This window comes from Plectropomus leopardus, chromosome 11 (assembly GCF_008729295.1).
Source record: "Plectropomus leopardus isolate mb chromosome 11, YSFRI_Pleo_2.0, whole genome shotgun sequence".
NCBI lineage: Eukaryota > Metazoa > Chordata > Actinopteri > Perciformes > Serranidae > Plectropomus > Plectropomus leopardus.
This window is the reverse complement of record NC_056473.1, coordinates 18,505,500-18,522,734: the sequence shown is the minus strand read 5'-3', so window position 1 is coordinate 18,522,734 and position 17,235 is coordinate 18,505,500. Positions and strand designations below refer to the sequence as shown.

Genomic DNA, 17,235 nt, shown 5'->3' with positions numbered 1-17,235 from the left:
TATTGACCACCACGACCCAATACTTCATTACTGAACTTCATACAGTACTTTATGCAAACCCAGCCCCTGGCTGCTATAACAGGGATACTCAACTTGCTTTGCTTGGGGGCCGCTTTTACAAAATGACATGAGGCCAGGGGCCAGTTGTAGCAGCTCCATACATAGAAGCAGGATTTTAGGACATTTCTACGATTTTAGGACATTTGTAAGATTTTAGGACATTAGGGGCTTAATAAGGACCTCTGTGGGGGTGCAGGGATCCTGGCACTGGCACTTTTTTTGATAAACAAGCTCTATTTTGATGATTTTTTTTATGCACTCTGGCACCTTATGTATACTATACTATACTATACTATACAAGTACAAAAATGTGATTCCCAGTGTGAATCACTTTGCTTTTACTGTGTGTTAGTAAATGGTTGGGGGGGCATTCAGCACCCTATCAAGGGCCAGATCTGAATATCTTGAATATCACTGCTATACAGTAGGCTATTGTGTAATTGTATATAGTTTGTAGTATTATTTGTATTGAAGTGTAGTAGCCACACTAGTCTTGTGTTTTAGGTTTACCAAGGCTACATTATCAATAATTTTGCAATGAACAGGGCTTTGCAATATTTTATGTAGCACAATACTGTACATTTTGTTATTTGTTTTTTTTACTGTACTGTACTTTACAGTATTGCCTAATATATGTATATCTTAAGTAAACGTTATGGATTAAAATGAAACTGTTAGAGCAAAATTGGTGGATTTTAATAGCCTACCTCTGTACTTGGCAAGTTCCACAGTTTATCATTGGTAAAACCGGAAGTTGGTTGCTATGCCTTCAGAATAAGATTGAGATTCATACTTAATTGTCCTCTGTAGAGGATTTTATTTTTCAATAGTGAATTGCGTCACTGAAAGAGAGTAAATGAGCTTTTTGCATTTTCTGGTGTCCAAAAGATAGACAGTTGTACCTCTAAAAATATAGCCTATAATTCATCCTAGGGTGTTACAAATGCATTTTCTAAATACACCTTACGGTTTTGCCATTTTTGTTCTTGGTCCCATTTGTTTCTCACGTTAATTAAGAATTAACTTTTGACATGTTGCTCCATTCATGTTCCAAATTTTCTGTTATCTTCTCTTTTTCCCTTCTTTTCCTGGCAGCTGACCTGCTTTCTCACTCCCTTCGCCTTTCCCCACTTTCTTGCCTTGTCTTTGTGTTGTTTCCAGTGTGGATAAACCAAACCAGTAACAAAGAAGGATCAAATTTCATGCTGCTAAAATGGAGTACGTTTGTTAGATGCTGTTTTCTGGGGCTAATATCCAGGATATTTTCTGTCTGAAATCAGATCAGACTCATGACAGAATGTAAAACAAATATGGTTATTACTCTGCTGCTGCTTGCTAAATCTGTCACTGTCAACTATATATTTTTTTGCCAGGGGTGTAACAGATGGAAACTGTGAGTGCAACTTTACAGGCGCACAGAGGCGTACAATCGCATGCCGGTATGTCTAGTTGTGAATATAATTTTTAACTATTTAATTTCATTTTATATTGTTTTAAGGACTGTGTTTGTTTTCATGGTTGTTTTTATTAATGGTGAGGATGTTTTTAGTGTTTAATGTTATTTTTATATATATATTTTGCACCTGAGATCTCTAAAAAACACTCTTTTGAATAAATGAATGAATGAATGAATGAATGAAAATCTATTTCAGACATGTGAATACTAAATAAACGAAAACTTATATTAGTTCCAACAAATAAGCAGAATAAAGTAAAAAGCATGTTCCAAAATAAATTTCATTTACAAACACTGACATACCTGAAAAGGAGTAGGACGAAGTTTACACTTATTTAATCTTACCCTTTCTCCACAACTCTTCATTTTATATAAATATATTGCATATATACATACATGTGTGTAGCTATCTATATATATAGAGAGAGAGATACTTCCATACAGTACATACATACTTATACACACACAAATACATTGACCAAATGTCTAGATTCTTTATTATAAAATTTAATTTATTACCACATATTTGTATTGTATACACACAAACGCCTCTTTGAAAAGACATAGTGATCATTAAATTCTGCTCTGCATAAAAATGCATAGCGAAGTTATAATAAAGCTGAATTAAAATACACCACAACAGTATCTGTGCTGTTATAGTTGTCTTCGCCACGTTTTACTTTATTTTGAAAGTTATGTCCGGAAGAGGTAGTTGTAGGTTGCGGTTGCCTTGACAGCGGCCCTCCTCCCATCGACCATTCACTGGGAGAAGGTGAATCCAGCGTCTGGGGTACTCCTCCGTCTGTCTACTGGTGCTGGCAACCTGATCGACCATCATCACCAACGCCCATAAAGTAGCAATATTCAGGAAATAAACCTCGCTGCTAGAACAAGAGCCGTCTTTTTCCGTTACCGTACCCGACTGGCTCTATTGTTTCACTGCAGTGGTCGTGATTTTGAAGAGAAGCCTGTTGTATAACGTTATCAGTTATAGCTGTCTGATGCATAAGGGCAACTGTATAAGTTAGCTGCTTTATTACTGTGTAGCTAAGCTCTGTCTGATTTGGACTGATACGACGCTGACTTCGACTGTTTGGCTCCTGTTTATAACGAAAAATGGCAACCCAAATCGATAAAGAGGCTTGCAGAGAGGCTTACAACCAAGTCAGAGACGATAACACGGACACCAATTGGTGAGTGGTATGGTTATTTATCTGTTAAAATTTGTGACCAATGTATGTTTTTTGTATTGCACATTTGCAAAAGTATTCTAAAATATTTTATGCACAACCGTGAACCTCATCTGAATAATAAAACTCACTTATTTATTTCTGCAAATAACGTTACATCAATCAATCAATCCGTTGCTTTTTTTTAATTAAAAAAAATCCTATTCTCATTCAATTATAAAATTCACATAGCCAGTTACCGCCCACTGCGCCGTCTTTTCGTTGGAGAAGGGTGCTAAAATAAGAGGCGGACCTTTTCTAAAACTTAACATTTTATTTAAATACGCATCGTTTGACAAACGCGATACAAGCCGAATGAAAGATAAATTCATAAAGACGTAGAAAATGTAATGACTTTTATTTTATGCTACAATAACGTTTGTATTTTACCAAGGTAACTTTAAATTGCTCGAAATTTTTAAGTAGTTCGCCCTGGTTCCTCTGAATATGCGCTAGGATGCCACATTGGGGGGGTTGCCCGCAACTGAAACCCTCGTGAATTGTTTCACAATGGATAATCCCTAATTCCAATGCTCGTGTTTATGAAAATAATGTCTGAAATAATGTCTGAAATACATGCAGCATTCAGTGTCCTCGCCGATCTCATCTAGCTGATCTGTATTCTGGCTATTCAGCGGCCACACACTGCACAGTTATCAGGCCCAGCGGGGCAGAAGTAATTTCCTTTGTCCTGTATTCAGAGAGGATAACGTTATAGTAGTGATACTTGCACATGGCTGACACACAGCTGCCACCTTGCATGGGCGTCTTTGGCATTTCGTTAATGGTTCAGTGTGTAAAATGGGTCTGGTGTACACATAAGGCTGTTGTGGTGAATCAACAGATCATGAGACTGGATAATGCATGGTACATGGAGTCATAATGCACGGTGTGTTCTGCATCTTCCAGGGCTGCGTTTAAATATGAAGGCACTAAGATCATGCCTGCAGGACAAGGGACTGACTATGAGGACTTCAAGAGGATGTGCACAGGTAAAGCATGGATTTTATTTTAAATATCACACCCTAGTTGTGAAGTGTGTAGAATGCAAGAATGGGTGAAACACATCTCCCTGCTGCTGACTAGTGTGTGTGTGTGTGTGTGTGTGTGTGTGTGTGTGTCGGGGGGGTTATGCACACTCCATCTCTGGATGAGTTAAACAGCCTATATGCCACACAGCTTGACTTGGCAGGACACTAATCTTTTAAGACTCTGTGCTCTGTCACCCATTGGCCTTGAGCCCTGTAGCCCTAACTACACTGTCAAAGCACTTACCACTGTATGCATTGCATAATCTGTTTTACAATATCCTGTGCCTGTCTGTTAACTAGGTGAAACACTTAGGGTTGAGCTTTTGTCAAGGACCTTAAGACTTTTTACTTAAGATTTTAACAGGAGTCCATGATATTTAATCACAAATGTCAATACTTACGACACAAAACTGTTAAGTCTGACTGACTTGACTCACTTAAAAACTTAAGGTGCTATTGCCTAAAAAGGACAAGTTAATTTTGCTCATCATTTTTGGGTTTTAATAGCATCACAAGTAAACTTAACAACTAGTTATGAAATAAACTAAAGCTAATAAGTATATCTACTTAGCTTTATCAAGGCAATTGCATTCCTAGATTAAAAAAAAAAAGATCAGCTTGTAAGTTTACAGTGTATAGGTGCCATTCATACAAGTGAAGATGTTTTCACCTGTCACTACCTTTGAATTAAAAAATACACCTACAAAAGCATCAACATGCATCCATATAAAGCTGATTCAAAACATGTTTTCTCTCGTGTGTGCGTGTGTGTGTGTGTGTATGTGTGTTTCTGTGTCTGTGTGTGTGTGTGTGTGTGTGTGTGTGTCTTTTTTAATGATGCATCAGGTCTGCTGTGAATTCACTGCACAGCACAGTGATTAGCAGTATCTGTGTCTAAACAGAGCTCGTGTCTGTTCATCCCAGAAAGAGAAAATGGAGAAAAATAGCAAAAAGTCAAGTAGGGACTTTCAGATAACGACTCCCAGTGAGCAAAAACGAATGGGTGCTGGCTGGATGTCGAGTTACTCTGTTTAAGTTCCCATTTTTCTGTGTCTTCTATAGTAAAGCATCAGCTCAGGTTTTGGGCGTGGCTGATTCTGACGCTTGCTCTCGTTGTCTTTAAAGCCTGTTGCCTCAGGGCTACTCTCCTTCAGTCCTTCATGATATTACAGAGCTCACATTCCAGTGTTGAAATAATTCATGTATCACGATTCTTTACAGTTCATCTGTTGCGTTTGGCACTGGTTCCTGCTCAGAGATGACACACACATTGTCAGACATCTATCTCTCACTCTGAGCTTGTTTTCCTTATTTAGCAGTGAAGTTATGACTCTGCAGAAAAAACTTCCGAATGTAGGAGGAGCTGATGCAAACTGCTTGTCTCTCTAGTTAGGCTCGAGGAGGAGGGCTACCTCTGAATATTCAGCAAGAAATAGAGGAATTCTGGTGTGCACAAACTGGATCAGTGCAAGAGAATACTGCATGCAGGGCATTTTTTCATCAAGTCCTAAATCCTTATATCTAATTTGGCTTTTAAAGCACAATTTCTGCTGACAGTTGCAGCACAAATAACTTATTTAGTCAGTGTCATTCATTATTCATTTTAGGTCACCAAACTATCAGCTTATGAGAAATCTAATAGATAGATAGATAGCAGTGTTGTTCAGTCCGTCCACTCCTTTTGTCCAGACAACAGTTTGACCAATATTGGTTGGATTGATGATAAAGTTGGTATAAAAAATCATTGTCCTCAGAGGATAAACTTGATGAACTCTTGACTTTTCCTCTAACTCTATCATCAGGTTAAAGTTTCCACGGATCTAGTAGATTGGTTGGATTTTGTGCAGACATTCATAGTCCACAGAGGATGCATGCTTATGACTTTAGCTCTAGTGCCAACTAAATGTTATAGGTTTTGACAACCTTTTCAGCTGGATTGCTGTGAAACTCAGCTTAGGTATTCAGGCTCCCAAGAGGATGATCCCTAATGTCTTAATGGATCTGAGTTTTCATTTAGTACTATACCAGCTGGTCAGACTTTACAGTTAGCCAGTCAAATATCTCAAAGTGGAATTGGTAGGTTGGAAAAAAGTGGTAGTACGTAATGGCACTGTGCTCTGGCGTGGCACATCTCAAATCAGAGGCTGCAGATTCAGCAGCATGTCTGTCCTTCTGCCTTCAGTCGGCTGCAGAGATTTAGTAAATCAGCTATGGAAAACAGAAACTGTTAGATTCACTATGAATTCATGCGCCGCTTTTTCACAGATCGCGCTACAGGGGCGCAACAAAGTCCTTTCTTTATGCTGCCCTTCACATTTTTACACAGAACCAGACGACTGCAGCATTTTTCTGCTCCAGTGTGATTACTTGTTGGCATATGACTGATCTGAGCATGATACCACAATTGACTTCATCATTCTTGCTGCAATCTGTTCTCTGTTTATTGTTTTTTATTTTGTCTCGATGTATTGTGGACATTTTCAGCTGCTGTTCTTCTTTATATTAGCCGCTAATTGCTAACAGATGCTTTTTAAATCTCAAGCGATGGGTCGCACACAAAAAACATGTCATCCAAATGACACACCCCTGACGCTCATAGTCACGTCTTGATGGCTTTACGTTTTACACAGACCTTGTTTTGGCGCTGTCACTACCCCTGGTCCCGGTTCCGAGGCCAGACTGAACAGCGAAGGGGAGCAATGGGATTGTTTAATTAAAATAGTTTATTTACGTTTTAAGCATTATTTTGTTGTTGTTTTTATCCAGTCGACACCAAAGTGCTAACTACCCTCATCACTTTGTGCTGACTTATTTGAATGAACCTCCCACCTGCTGGCGCCTCTCCTCCCTCCTAAAGTGGAATAAAACACACATGCTATTTTTTCACAGGGCAGAGAAAAGTGTTTACCCCCTGGGGAGTTCAGGAGTTCTTGTAAATTTGGCCAGTTGATCATCGGGTTTCAAAATTGAAAGTGTATATCCTCTGGGGAGCATGAACTGTTTGCCTAATGGTGGCACTAGAAGAAAAGGTCAGAGGGTCACATAACAGAAGAATTCGTCCTCTAATGACGCAGAAATTTCCTCAACAGATTTCAGGGAAATTTAGATAAGATATTGTTTCATATCCCAAAGTGTTGGTCAAGGGTGAAATTTCTATTTGAGAGTGGCGCTATTTAAGAGATCTGAGTGCCACCAAAATTATTAGGATTCATCCTTTGGGGATCCATATTAAACAACTGACTGGCATCACCATCCTCAGGCCCTACCGTTAGTAAAGGTAAAAACAAGGCCAAATTTAGAGTCCGTTAACATGTTGGGAACACAACTCCTTGTCAGACCCACCTGAGGCAGCTCTAGTTTCCAAGCTGTGTCGCAGAGGGACGAAGCGTGGGCTGAAAGAGTGTACACAGAAAGATACAGTGTCACCCAGCAACCTTTGGTGTGCTGAAATGAAGTCAATTTATGCAGAGCACCGTGTCTCCAAACAAGTCTTTTTGCTGTGTCATCATTGTAGTTTCAGTGCAGTTTTCTCTTGGGGGGGGGGGCATGCATGCAGTGTCAGCATGGCTTTAAAGGAAGGACAAACTAGTCTGGCAGAGGGAGGAAGTTTGGGAGTGTGGGTGAGCTCCAGGTTGGGTTGAGGGTATGCGTTCAAGATACCAGAGAGGAACTGGTACAAAAGGTAACAATGGGAGGCCATTCACCATGAGAGTCACAGCATGATGAATCAGGTGATTGTGCTTGTTGTTCAAGGTGTTGAACCTAGCAATGTCCTTGGTGGCCCCACTGATAAGACTCTTTGTAGTTTCTGCTCCTGTTAATGTGCGGCTGGTCTGATCTTAGAACAGTGGTGCTGAAGCTCTGCCAAGCAAGTCTTAATCAGCTGCTGCAACAGGCACATAAAGATAATACAAGTTGTAAAAACACTTAATGCAATTTAGTAATATCAACTGACCTTTCCGCGATATCTCGGCTTAAAAGAGTTCGTAACCTCCTTTAGAACCATTTCAGAAGTTATCACTTAAAATTGAAGTAGTGTTCATTATCTTAACTGGGGCTTGGAGACAACAAATTTGTAACAGAAAGCAAAAATTACAAACTGGGGATGTGGAGATTGCAAAGACGAGGGAGGGTGTGAAGAAATACGCCATTGAGTTGCATAATGGGAAGTGTAGGAACCTCCAGTTTTTTACTAAGTCAGGAAACCTGACCTGGCCTCTGCTGTTTCGATTTTGACTCCTCTATAATCTGTCTTAGGTAAGCACTTCAGGTTTATGGAAGTGCAATATTAGATTGTTGCAGTACCCTCCTTTAGTTAAAAAAAAAAAAAAAGAAAGAAAATACAATGCAAGAGAATGTATTCAAAGAGTTTGTTTTTTGTTCAACCAAACACTCTAATTGCCCTGACACACCAAGCTGATGGTCGGCCGGCGACCAATGTCTGGCCACCGGTGAGCGTATGTCATCCTTCTTTGTCCTGCACTGTTGGCACTAGTAAACTGTTGTTGACTTTTTTTACAGACTTGTCGTGTTGAAACAGCATCAGTGCTCATAGAACATGTCAGTGACTCTGATTTGCAGTTTAGCTCAGTGCACGAGAAGAGAAACAAATGTAAACAGATGATTAAAATCAAGAGGGTGTGAGATCAAAACAAACTTTATTTATGATTCTTTTTTTTAGCTATTGAGCTCTAGCAGAAACTATTCATAAATCTTTTGTGTTATTGTTGCTAGGGCACAGTAAATATCCTTTGTTCTTTCAACATCAAATTGTTTTGTTAATGTGCTAACTGGTAAATAAGGAAACTTGAATCTGCCCTTTGGATCCTCTGGTTTCCCTTTTTGCTGCTGTGGAGTGTTATTTCCTCTCATGCAGGCACAAAATGTACCTGCTAGTTGGCCAGTGGCGGTAGTCTTTGCAGTGTGTAACTTTTTGACTGAGACACAGGCAACGTCAGGCAACTCAACAGTCTTCCTTTGTTGCCTCTAGTTCTTTGATGTAGATTTACTGTGGCTCGGCCTTAAAACCCCAAAGCGTCAACGTGAAGATGGCATAAAAACTTGGTTTGAGAATCTAGAACCAATGAATGTTTGGCACTTTGCTTGATAAATGTCTTAAATGAAACCAAATATTGATATTAATTCTATCAAACTATTAAATGAATTGTTGGAAAACATAAGATAATCAACGTCCATCCCTCCAGCAGTGAGCTGCACACAGCGTGCTCATGTTCATAGACTGACTGATGTTTGGTGTTGTCGATCCTGCTCTTCACTGTTGCTGCTCCACTTTAAGTTTTAGGACGATGTTTCATAAAAATGCTGCCTGGTGAAACTTTAAAAGCGACAGAATGATCTCGGCTGCGTATCTGTCAATCAATGGTGCACTGCAGTGGTGTTAGTGCAGGAAAACAGACTTTTAGTCAATTTATTGGTAGAGTCACAAGCCTCCGCCAGTCATCAGTCATTGAACTGTATAGATCTCCAGTATGTCTGAAATGGATTTACACCCAGATTTTGTGTTGATAATCCAGTAAGGATGTTCATTCTGCATAGAAACATGATGAGTGTTAGAGCTCTTTCTGTCAGTAGTTAGACTGTTCTCTAGAAGACTTGAAAAAGGTTTTGTCCTGCACTGTCCTGCATACACAGAGTTTCTGTCAGTCACACAGAGATAGGAAAATATGACAATAATATGTAGTCAAGTCAAATCATCTCAGAGTTTATTATAGCCCAGTATCACAAAGCATGCTTCGAACATAACAAACATTACTACATACAAAACCTAACAAACAGAATATAACAAATATAATAAAAACAATCAGCAAACATCAGCAAAATGCAATTGTGTGTGTTTAAGATAAACTTTTGGTTTACTTTGTGTTTAAATTGAAGTCATGTAACTTTATATGTAGCCTTTGTTTCTCAAGTCTTTAATACTACACCTACTTTATAGTAAAAAATCTTAAAGTCCACCTTGCTTGACGTAGTTGAATCAGGTAACTCTGAGTGTGCGTGTGTGTGTGTGTGTGTGTGTGTGTGTGTCATTGAAAGTCATTATGTAGAGAATTATCACTACAAAGCCTTGTGAGCTCTGTGGGCTCAAAGTTTAACCAGTAAAAATTTAATATACCTGCAATTATTTGCTAGTAGGACAGAGAGCAGTGTGTTTTCTGCCTGCCAATATGACGGACGTTAGTTTATGTGACATCAAATAGAGGGCGTATTCAATTTATTAGACACCATAAGTCACTTGTAGATAGCAGCTGTGCACCACTGGTTTTGTCTGATAAAGAAAAAAATTGAAATAGAGAATCTGATGTTTTTGACAAGGAAATTAATATACTTGACTTGAATACTGAAATATTTTACTGGCAAAATTTGCCAGTAGTTTAGAGTCTTGGCATCACAAACAATGGAAAGGTTTCTTTTGCAATAGGTATTAATGTCAGAGACCTGTGTTATATTCATAACACTTACAGGGGATATAGGGAACAAAGTGTTAAATTACAATACATAACCTAACACACCCCTTGCAGCAGGCTTTGTCCCATAGCAGGGATACTCAACTTGCTTTGCTTGGGGGCCACTTTTGCAGAATGACAGGAGGCCAGGGGCCAGTCACAGCAGCCCCATACACATTTCTAAGATTTTAGGACATTAGGGGCTTAGCTAGGACCTCTGTCAGGGGTTGCAGGGGAATCCTCCACTGCACTTTTTTTGACAAACAAGCACTATTTGGATTCTGTTTTATGCACTCTGGCACCTTATCTATACTAAAAGTACAAAAACAATTCCCAGTGTGAATCACTTTATTTTATTGTTAATTAGATAATGGTTGGGAGGGCTGCATAGCACTCTATTGGGGGCCACATTTGGCCCGTTGACCATAAGTTGAGCATCACTGGTCTATACTATTTGCTCTTAACCTTACTGAGCTCTTGTCTTCCTCTCATGGCCCCTTACGTTTTGCATAAGCCTAAAGAGTGATGTTCTCTGCTCACACTGCTTCATTTGAATTGTATTTAAAAGGCCTTAAAAGGTAAATGTTAGGAAGAAAACCAGCAGAAGTGTTCCTTCTATAGCCTCGTTGCATGTATTGAGAAATTACTCACAGTCAGTTCTGCTGTGGACCACAGAGAGAGTGACAGGCGTGGTCACTGCTGCAAGGCTCACAAGATTTTACTCATTTAGTCTGTTGACCTGAATATTTCCTTCTTGCACGCACACACGCACGCACACACGCACACACACACACACACACACACACACACACACACACACACACAGTATCTACAGTGGTGAACTGCAAAAAGCAGAACCTTGCATTCATCAGCACTGTAAAAATGAAACTCTTTTTTCTCAATCTGTCTTTCTACACATGCACAAGACACACACACACAGTTCTGAAACACTTGATGCCACAGCATACTAACACATAATGACACAGTGAAGTGACACTATGAAATCACAATATGGAGCTTTTTTCTGTCAGCAGATGGAAAAACAGAGCATGACAGGAGGTTAATTAGTGCTGTATGGTGTAACAACAGACTGCTGTTTGTGTGTCAGGCTCTGACTGCACCATAAGAGTGTGTGCATCTTCTAGTAGGGTGGGATGATGTGTGTTAAAATGTCAGCTGCAAGAACCTCTAATGTGTATGTTTTGTCTTACGTGGTCGCTCTATCTCTTCCCTCAGATGATGCTCGCCTGTTCGGTTTCGTCCGGATCACAACAGGAGATGACATGAGCAAAAGGGCCAAATTCACTCTCATCACCTGGATTGGTGACAACATCACTGGGCTGCAGCGTGCCAAGATCAGCACAGACAAGTCGCTGGTCAAAGAGATCGTGCAGGTCAGAGACTCTGTGGTGTCACATGTGGAGGACGTACCAATTAAAGTAATGGTTGTCATCACAAGATTAAATGAGAGTGTAGCTTTAATAGTCCCTTTTGGGAATCTGGGTGGTTCCAGGGGAGGTATGGTTGCAGACTTGGATTTTTGAAAACAACAAAGCACCTGGACTTTAGATGATATGTCATTTACTGAATCTGCAGTAATTAATATTTGCACATTTACAATGGAAAAAACAATGATGTGTCATGTGAAAGAGGTCACTCAGTTTCGTGGTGTTAATCCCAGCTGCCAAGCCCCTAGGAACACCACTAAGCCCTGCTTCCAATTTTTCCCCGTGCCCACTTGGGGTATTGCAATGAAAAAAAAACCCTATGGCCTAAAACAGTAGTTCACAACTTGTCCAGCCATGGGATCCATATTTCTCCTTAGACATTAGTTCAAGGTCCACACATAAGATAAATAGCCACATATTCAATTTTATTTCAGAAAATGTCAGCACATGGGCTTAGAACACAATGAAATAAAACATATGACAAGGCTAAGGTGAAATTACTTAAATCTTAGTAAATATAAAGCACTGCAACCAAAAAAGTGCATATTATGCTTAAAGACCGGCAACATAACAGCCTGTAAAAAAAAAAAAAACATTACAAAGGCACAGTATGTTAATTGGCCTATAAAAACCAATAACAGGGCAATAAAGTAGTTGCTGTACTGGAAAAAACAGGTTGGTGTAATATAGTGTAATAAATGAGGTCCACTTCAAAATAAAGTCAGTTGAGATTCACTGGATGAAAAGGTATTTTCCCCATAGACGACCATTGTAAAACAGACATCTGTTAAACTGTTTACAGCACACCTACAGCTATAGACATGGTCGATAATCAATGGCTGTACAGCGTCTCTTTATGGGTCCAGTGTTTAGGATTTAGGGGGAAATATTGGCAGAAATGGAATTTAACACAATAAGTATGTTTTGGTTTTGTTTTTTTAACTTGAAAATAACAATCCTTACCTTAGAATACCTTAGAATGAGCTGAACAGTGTCAGGAAAAACATGGTTTATTATTGTGAAACAGCTTCGTTCAGTGTGTTTACCGGTTTAAATCACCAGGTTAGTTTGTTTTTGAGAGGAGAAAACCTCCTCGGATGACTTGGCTCACTGTAAGAACCTCCTGAACATTGAATATGGCCATTAATATTCCAGATTTCTGACCATAAAGATCAACTACCACACATTTTAAAAAGGCATATAACAGCCTCCACTAATACAGCAATAAGATATGAAAATACAGAAATGCTATTATCTTAGAAGTGACCCAGGAGACCACGGTGCGCTAAAGGTCCTCCTGGAAAACGTGATGCTGCCACCTACACCGAGCACGCTAACTGCCACGGATGTGGTGTTTGCTCTTTAGACATGTGACGCATTCTGTGTCATATGGTCTTAAAAGACCATTTTTCTGTTTTGTTTTATTTTTTTAAATGTGTTTATAATCCTTTAAGTTATTGCAAGTATGGTTTTGCTGTCTGTACACAAACTTTGTAAAATATTACCAAGCCCTAATTAACTAGGTCTGTTACCATTCTGCAACAGATGAAAAGTAACTTTGGGTTTTCTGAACTGTTTTCTTTCTGCAGAACTTTGCCAAGGAGTTTATGTTTAGTGACCAGAGGGAACTGGATGCAGACAACATTCGCAGAGAGCTGAAGAAGGCTGGTGGAGCCAATTATGATGCTCAGGCCGAGTAGAGAAGTGCCACAGTCCACAGGAAGGGTTGGGGTTGGGGTTGGGGTTGAGGTTGGGGTTGGGAGGGTTGAGGGTGATCAGGGTGGTGTGGTGGAATAAGTGGGGGTGGCGGGGGTTGGGGCAGGGACACTACCTCTTGGGGAGAAGACAAGGTGGGATGGAGAGGGTGCTTGGCGAAAGGGAAACGTACGCATAAACAAAGCAGAGGTGCACCAAGAGCCATTTTTAGAACCAGTGCAAATCTTTGAAATACTAATCAAATAAAGCCTAAAGATGGCATGGCTAAAAGCAAACTCTTTTTTTCACTGGTTTAACAACATATTAATTTAGCCTTAAGAGCTCCAGAATAAATAAAAACACATCAATGTTAATGTACTCACTGCGTGTATTGGCGCAGCTCCCAGCAGAACAAATGCTGTTGGTGCACCTATATAAATGATAACATCTGCATTAGGGCATTTATATGCTTGATTTTAACAAAATGTATTTGTGAGCTGCATTGTTCACATACTTGCTTGCATCGGTTTGTGTATGTGGAGGATTAAAAAGTATCTGGGGGCACATCAGGGCCAAATTGTCACCGCTCAAACTGAAGTAACTTCCTTGAGATTTAGAAAACATAAATATTTCCTAACATGATGACACCAAGAACGGTTTTGTGTTGTAAAAGAATATTTTGAGAAATTTTGGCTTTTTCCCAGAGTTAGATGAGAAGACCGATACCACTTTCTCATCTTTACAGTGAATGTATAGCTGTGATTAGCAGCTTTTTAGCTTAGCTTAGTACAAAAAAAGGGGATAAAACAGCTAGCCTGTCTCTGTCGAGAGTTAACAGTTTACCTACTGGCACCTTTTAAGCTCAATCAACATTTATTTGTTGTATAAATAATCCATGTTAAATCTGAAGTCTTAAGTGCTACGAAAGCAGCTGACAACCAGCAAAGACTCCGGGAAGTCATTGCTAAGATAAAGTCCTGCACGTAACCCATCGTAAGATGATAGGTTGTAATTGTTTTACAGGTTTTACAGGTTGGTTTTTGTACCAGTTAAACAAAAGAGATACAATGTTTTTATTAATGCATTTTTGGCAGGTATGTTCTTTGGTTCTCATTTTTTGACCGACAGGCCAGCTTCTTTCTCCTTTTTTAGTCTTTGCACTGAGCTAAGCTAGCTGGCTGCTGAGTGTAGCTTCATATTGAACGCACAGACATGAGAATGGTATCTACTTAAAAGACACAACAAGATAGCAAATAAGCACACTTTCCAAAATGTCAAACTATTTCTTTATGGACTGGATCTAATCCAAAAATTGGCATGGACAGCAAACCTTGGTGTGAATCTGTTACAATATTGTGGTGCTGCCCTTTTAAAGTCGGAGATTCGAGTCATCAATCAGAGACCCCTCTGGCAACACAAAATGCTTCAAGTCAAGCAGTAGTTTTCTTTTTGTTTGCGAGTCAGTAAGCTATGCAGTGTACTTCTGGGGACCTTTTTAGTCTCCACATTTTGCTGCAGAGTGCTCTTGATTTTCATGCTACTCTTTGGTTGAGGACAAATGCGGCACAAATGAGGAAGAGAGACGCTGTACCGTAAGGCTCGGAGATAATATTCTCGCTTTGACTTGGAAGTGTTGAATTTACAGCTCACAAAAACTTAGTACGATACAGACTCTGGCTTTTTTTATATCCAGCATTGGCAAAACATTGTTGTTGCACACAGTCGATCTGTTGTTAGCTTGTTTAGCACATTAAATGAATGCTACTGTCACACTGGACGTCCCACTGTTTCCCTTTTAAACTTAACACGGGAAAAAAAAACAATGGTCAAATATTTTTTTAATGGCCTAATCGGATTTGACTGACACTATTCAGAGTCGGGCACAGCCCTACAATATTGGGTGTCTGCATACAATGAAGTGTCCACACTGACAAACCTGTATGTGTAGCAGTGATTTCTGAGGATACGCACAAACAACAAAAACACACAATACGCAGAGTAGCCATCTTGCACACACAAATGCATAGTTAAAAGCAAGTGTATAAGCGCCCTTAAAGATCACAACCTGCCTTCTCTCCTCCCCCAGCCTCTGCCCTCTCCCCAGTCAGCTCATGGTTGGTTATCTACTGTGCTGTGCGCCAACATCTCACACTCATCCTCATCTCAGCTGGGCTACAGTTGAGCTATAGGAAGTTACATTGAGGCCTCAGCACTGATTGCGCAGAATAATGTCATGTAATGAGGGTGGGAGAAACTAAGTGTTTTGCTTCAAAATGGCACATCATGGATCAAGGAATGAGTTTGTCTTTAAGGGTTTTGAAATGAACCTCTTTACTCGCAGGCATGTGTTTGACACCAGAGCATGCTCTTAGTCATGATACACTGTACCTCCAGGAGGAAATGATCTCCATTTTCTAACAATATCCTTGGTGGTGGTTGGTGGCTTGCTTTGAGTAATCCTGAGTCATACTGCTAAGTACACATTTATCCACCTCTTCATCTCCAGCCAGACAGCTGTGTTTGGATTACAGCCTCAAGTGAACCATTAAATCTTGTCCAGAGACAGACAGCAACTCATCCTTCTGTCTTTATACTTGTGCTCTTTGCTGTGCATCCCTTTTATCATTCGTCTGAATGTTTCTCTCTATAAGTATGAGCTTATTTTGATGTATTTTTTACTTTCTCCTTGAAGTTTTTGTCAGACATGATCAATGTTGGCAGTTTCCAGAGCTGTGGTAGGATTTGTAGAAAAGCACACATCAAAGAATGAGACTCTTGGTCTTACAGGATCCTTTCTGCATGTAGGTATTTTGCCATAGAAATACAGAGAAAGTACTAATATATATTGACCCCTTAGTAGTGCTTACGTTCAGCCAAATGTCTGCTGAGAATGGAGATCTTTTCCTCTGGTGTTTCATCTCACGGTCTACCACTTAAAGGTATCCATGCCTACTGTAACCTACTGTGTTTGACTGCCTTAGCCTCCCAGGGAGAGAGGGGCATCATGGGAGCTTGTGAACACTACACTGTGATTGGCTGTCGTTCTTACACAGGGGCGGGGCTTTGATCTGCACTTGGCTCAGTACATAGTGGGCCGGGGCTCATCATCCCAACCCAGGAGGAGCCATTTCTCGGTTGTAGCATCTCTGTTTATTTGGTTTCAACCCTCTCTTCCCCCTGCAAAAAATCTGGATGTTTTTCTTGTACTTTTTTTTGTTTTGTTTTGTTTTTGAGATGAATTTTATTTTCTCTTAAGAGTTTTACCTTTTGATTTTATTTTTAAGAGCATTGTTATCTTGGACATTGGCAGAAGAGATTTACAATAAAAAGAATGCAAAAAAAAAGAAAAAAAGAAAGAAAACTGAGTGGGCACAAGATCCGTCATTTCAAAATAAAATTGATGTTTTTTCCAAAACATGCTTCTCAAAGTGTTTTTTGTGTGTCTCTGGAGCTTACAGTATCATGGATAGTAGGTATTTTGACAAGGAATTGAACAACAAGTTGGGTTGTGTCAATGCTAGTTACAGCGACCAGTTATTGGTAATCTGCTAGTAATCGTAGATCTGTGATTGGTTTAAGATCCCTGTCTACAAAGTTTTCTACACCTGCTGATTTATTGTATATTTTACATATTTGTTGACTATTTTCAAATGCAGGCTGTACAGTGTACTTTTTAGACTTCTGAATGTAGGGTAGCCCCTGTGGCTCAAATGATGTCACATGAGTTATTGTCAGTTGAGGCAGAAGACTTTTTGGGGGATTTGGGAGGTTGGAGTCTAAATGAGCTTTGCAGACCCCTGTAGCCCCCTTGCCATCTCTGCTTGAGGTTAAAACATCTAGAGGCTATTAACA

The 17,235-nt window shown here is 39.7% G+C and overlaps 1 protein-coding gene across 1 annotated transcript; it reads left to right on the top strand.

The window, feature by feature from the left end:
* Positions 1 to 2,272: 2,272 nt before the first annotated feature.
* On the top strand, positions 2,273 to 16,130 carry cotl1 (coactosin-like F-actin binding protein 1). Its single transcript, XM_042496160.1, has 4 exons — positions 2,273 to 2,709; positions 3,655 to 3,737; positions 11,477 to 11,634; positions 13,278 to 16,130. The coding sequence occupies exons 1-4, from the start codon at positions 2,633 to 2,635 to the stop codon at positions 13,386 to 13,388; spliced, it is 429 nt and encodes a 142-aa protein (XP_042352094.1). The 5' UTR covers positions 2,273 to 2,632; the 3' UTR covers positions 13,389 to 16,130.
* Positions 16,131 to 17,235: the final 1,105 nt, after the last annotated feature.

Bases quoted from the DNA above. Each gene is read 5' to 3' on its own strand.
- cotl1 (XM_042496160.1), top strand. From the start codon at position 2,633: ATGGCAACCCAAATCGATAAAGAGGCTTGCAGAGAGGCTTACAACCAA. The intron at 3,738-11,476 runs GTAAAGCATGGA...CTCTTCCCTCAG, and splicing joins CTTCAAGAGGATGTGCACAG to ATGATGCTCGCCTGTTCGGT. The intron at 11,635-13,277 runs GTCAGAGACTCT...TTCTTTCTGCAG, and splicing joins TGGTCAAAGAGATCGTGCAG to AACTTTGCCAAGGAGTTTAT.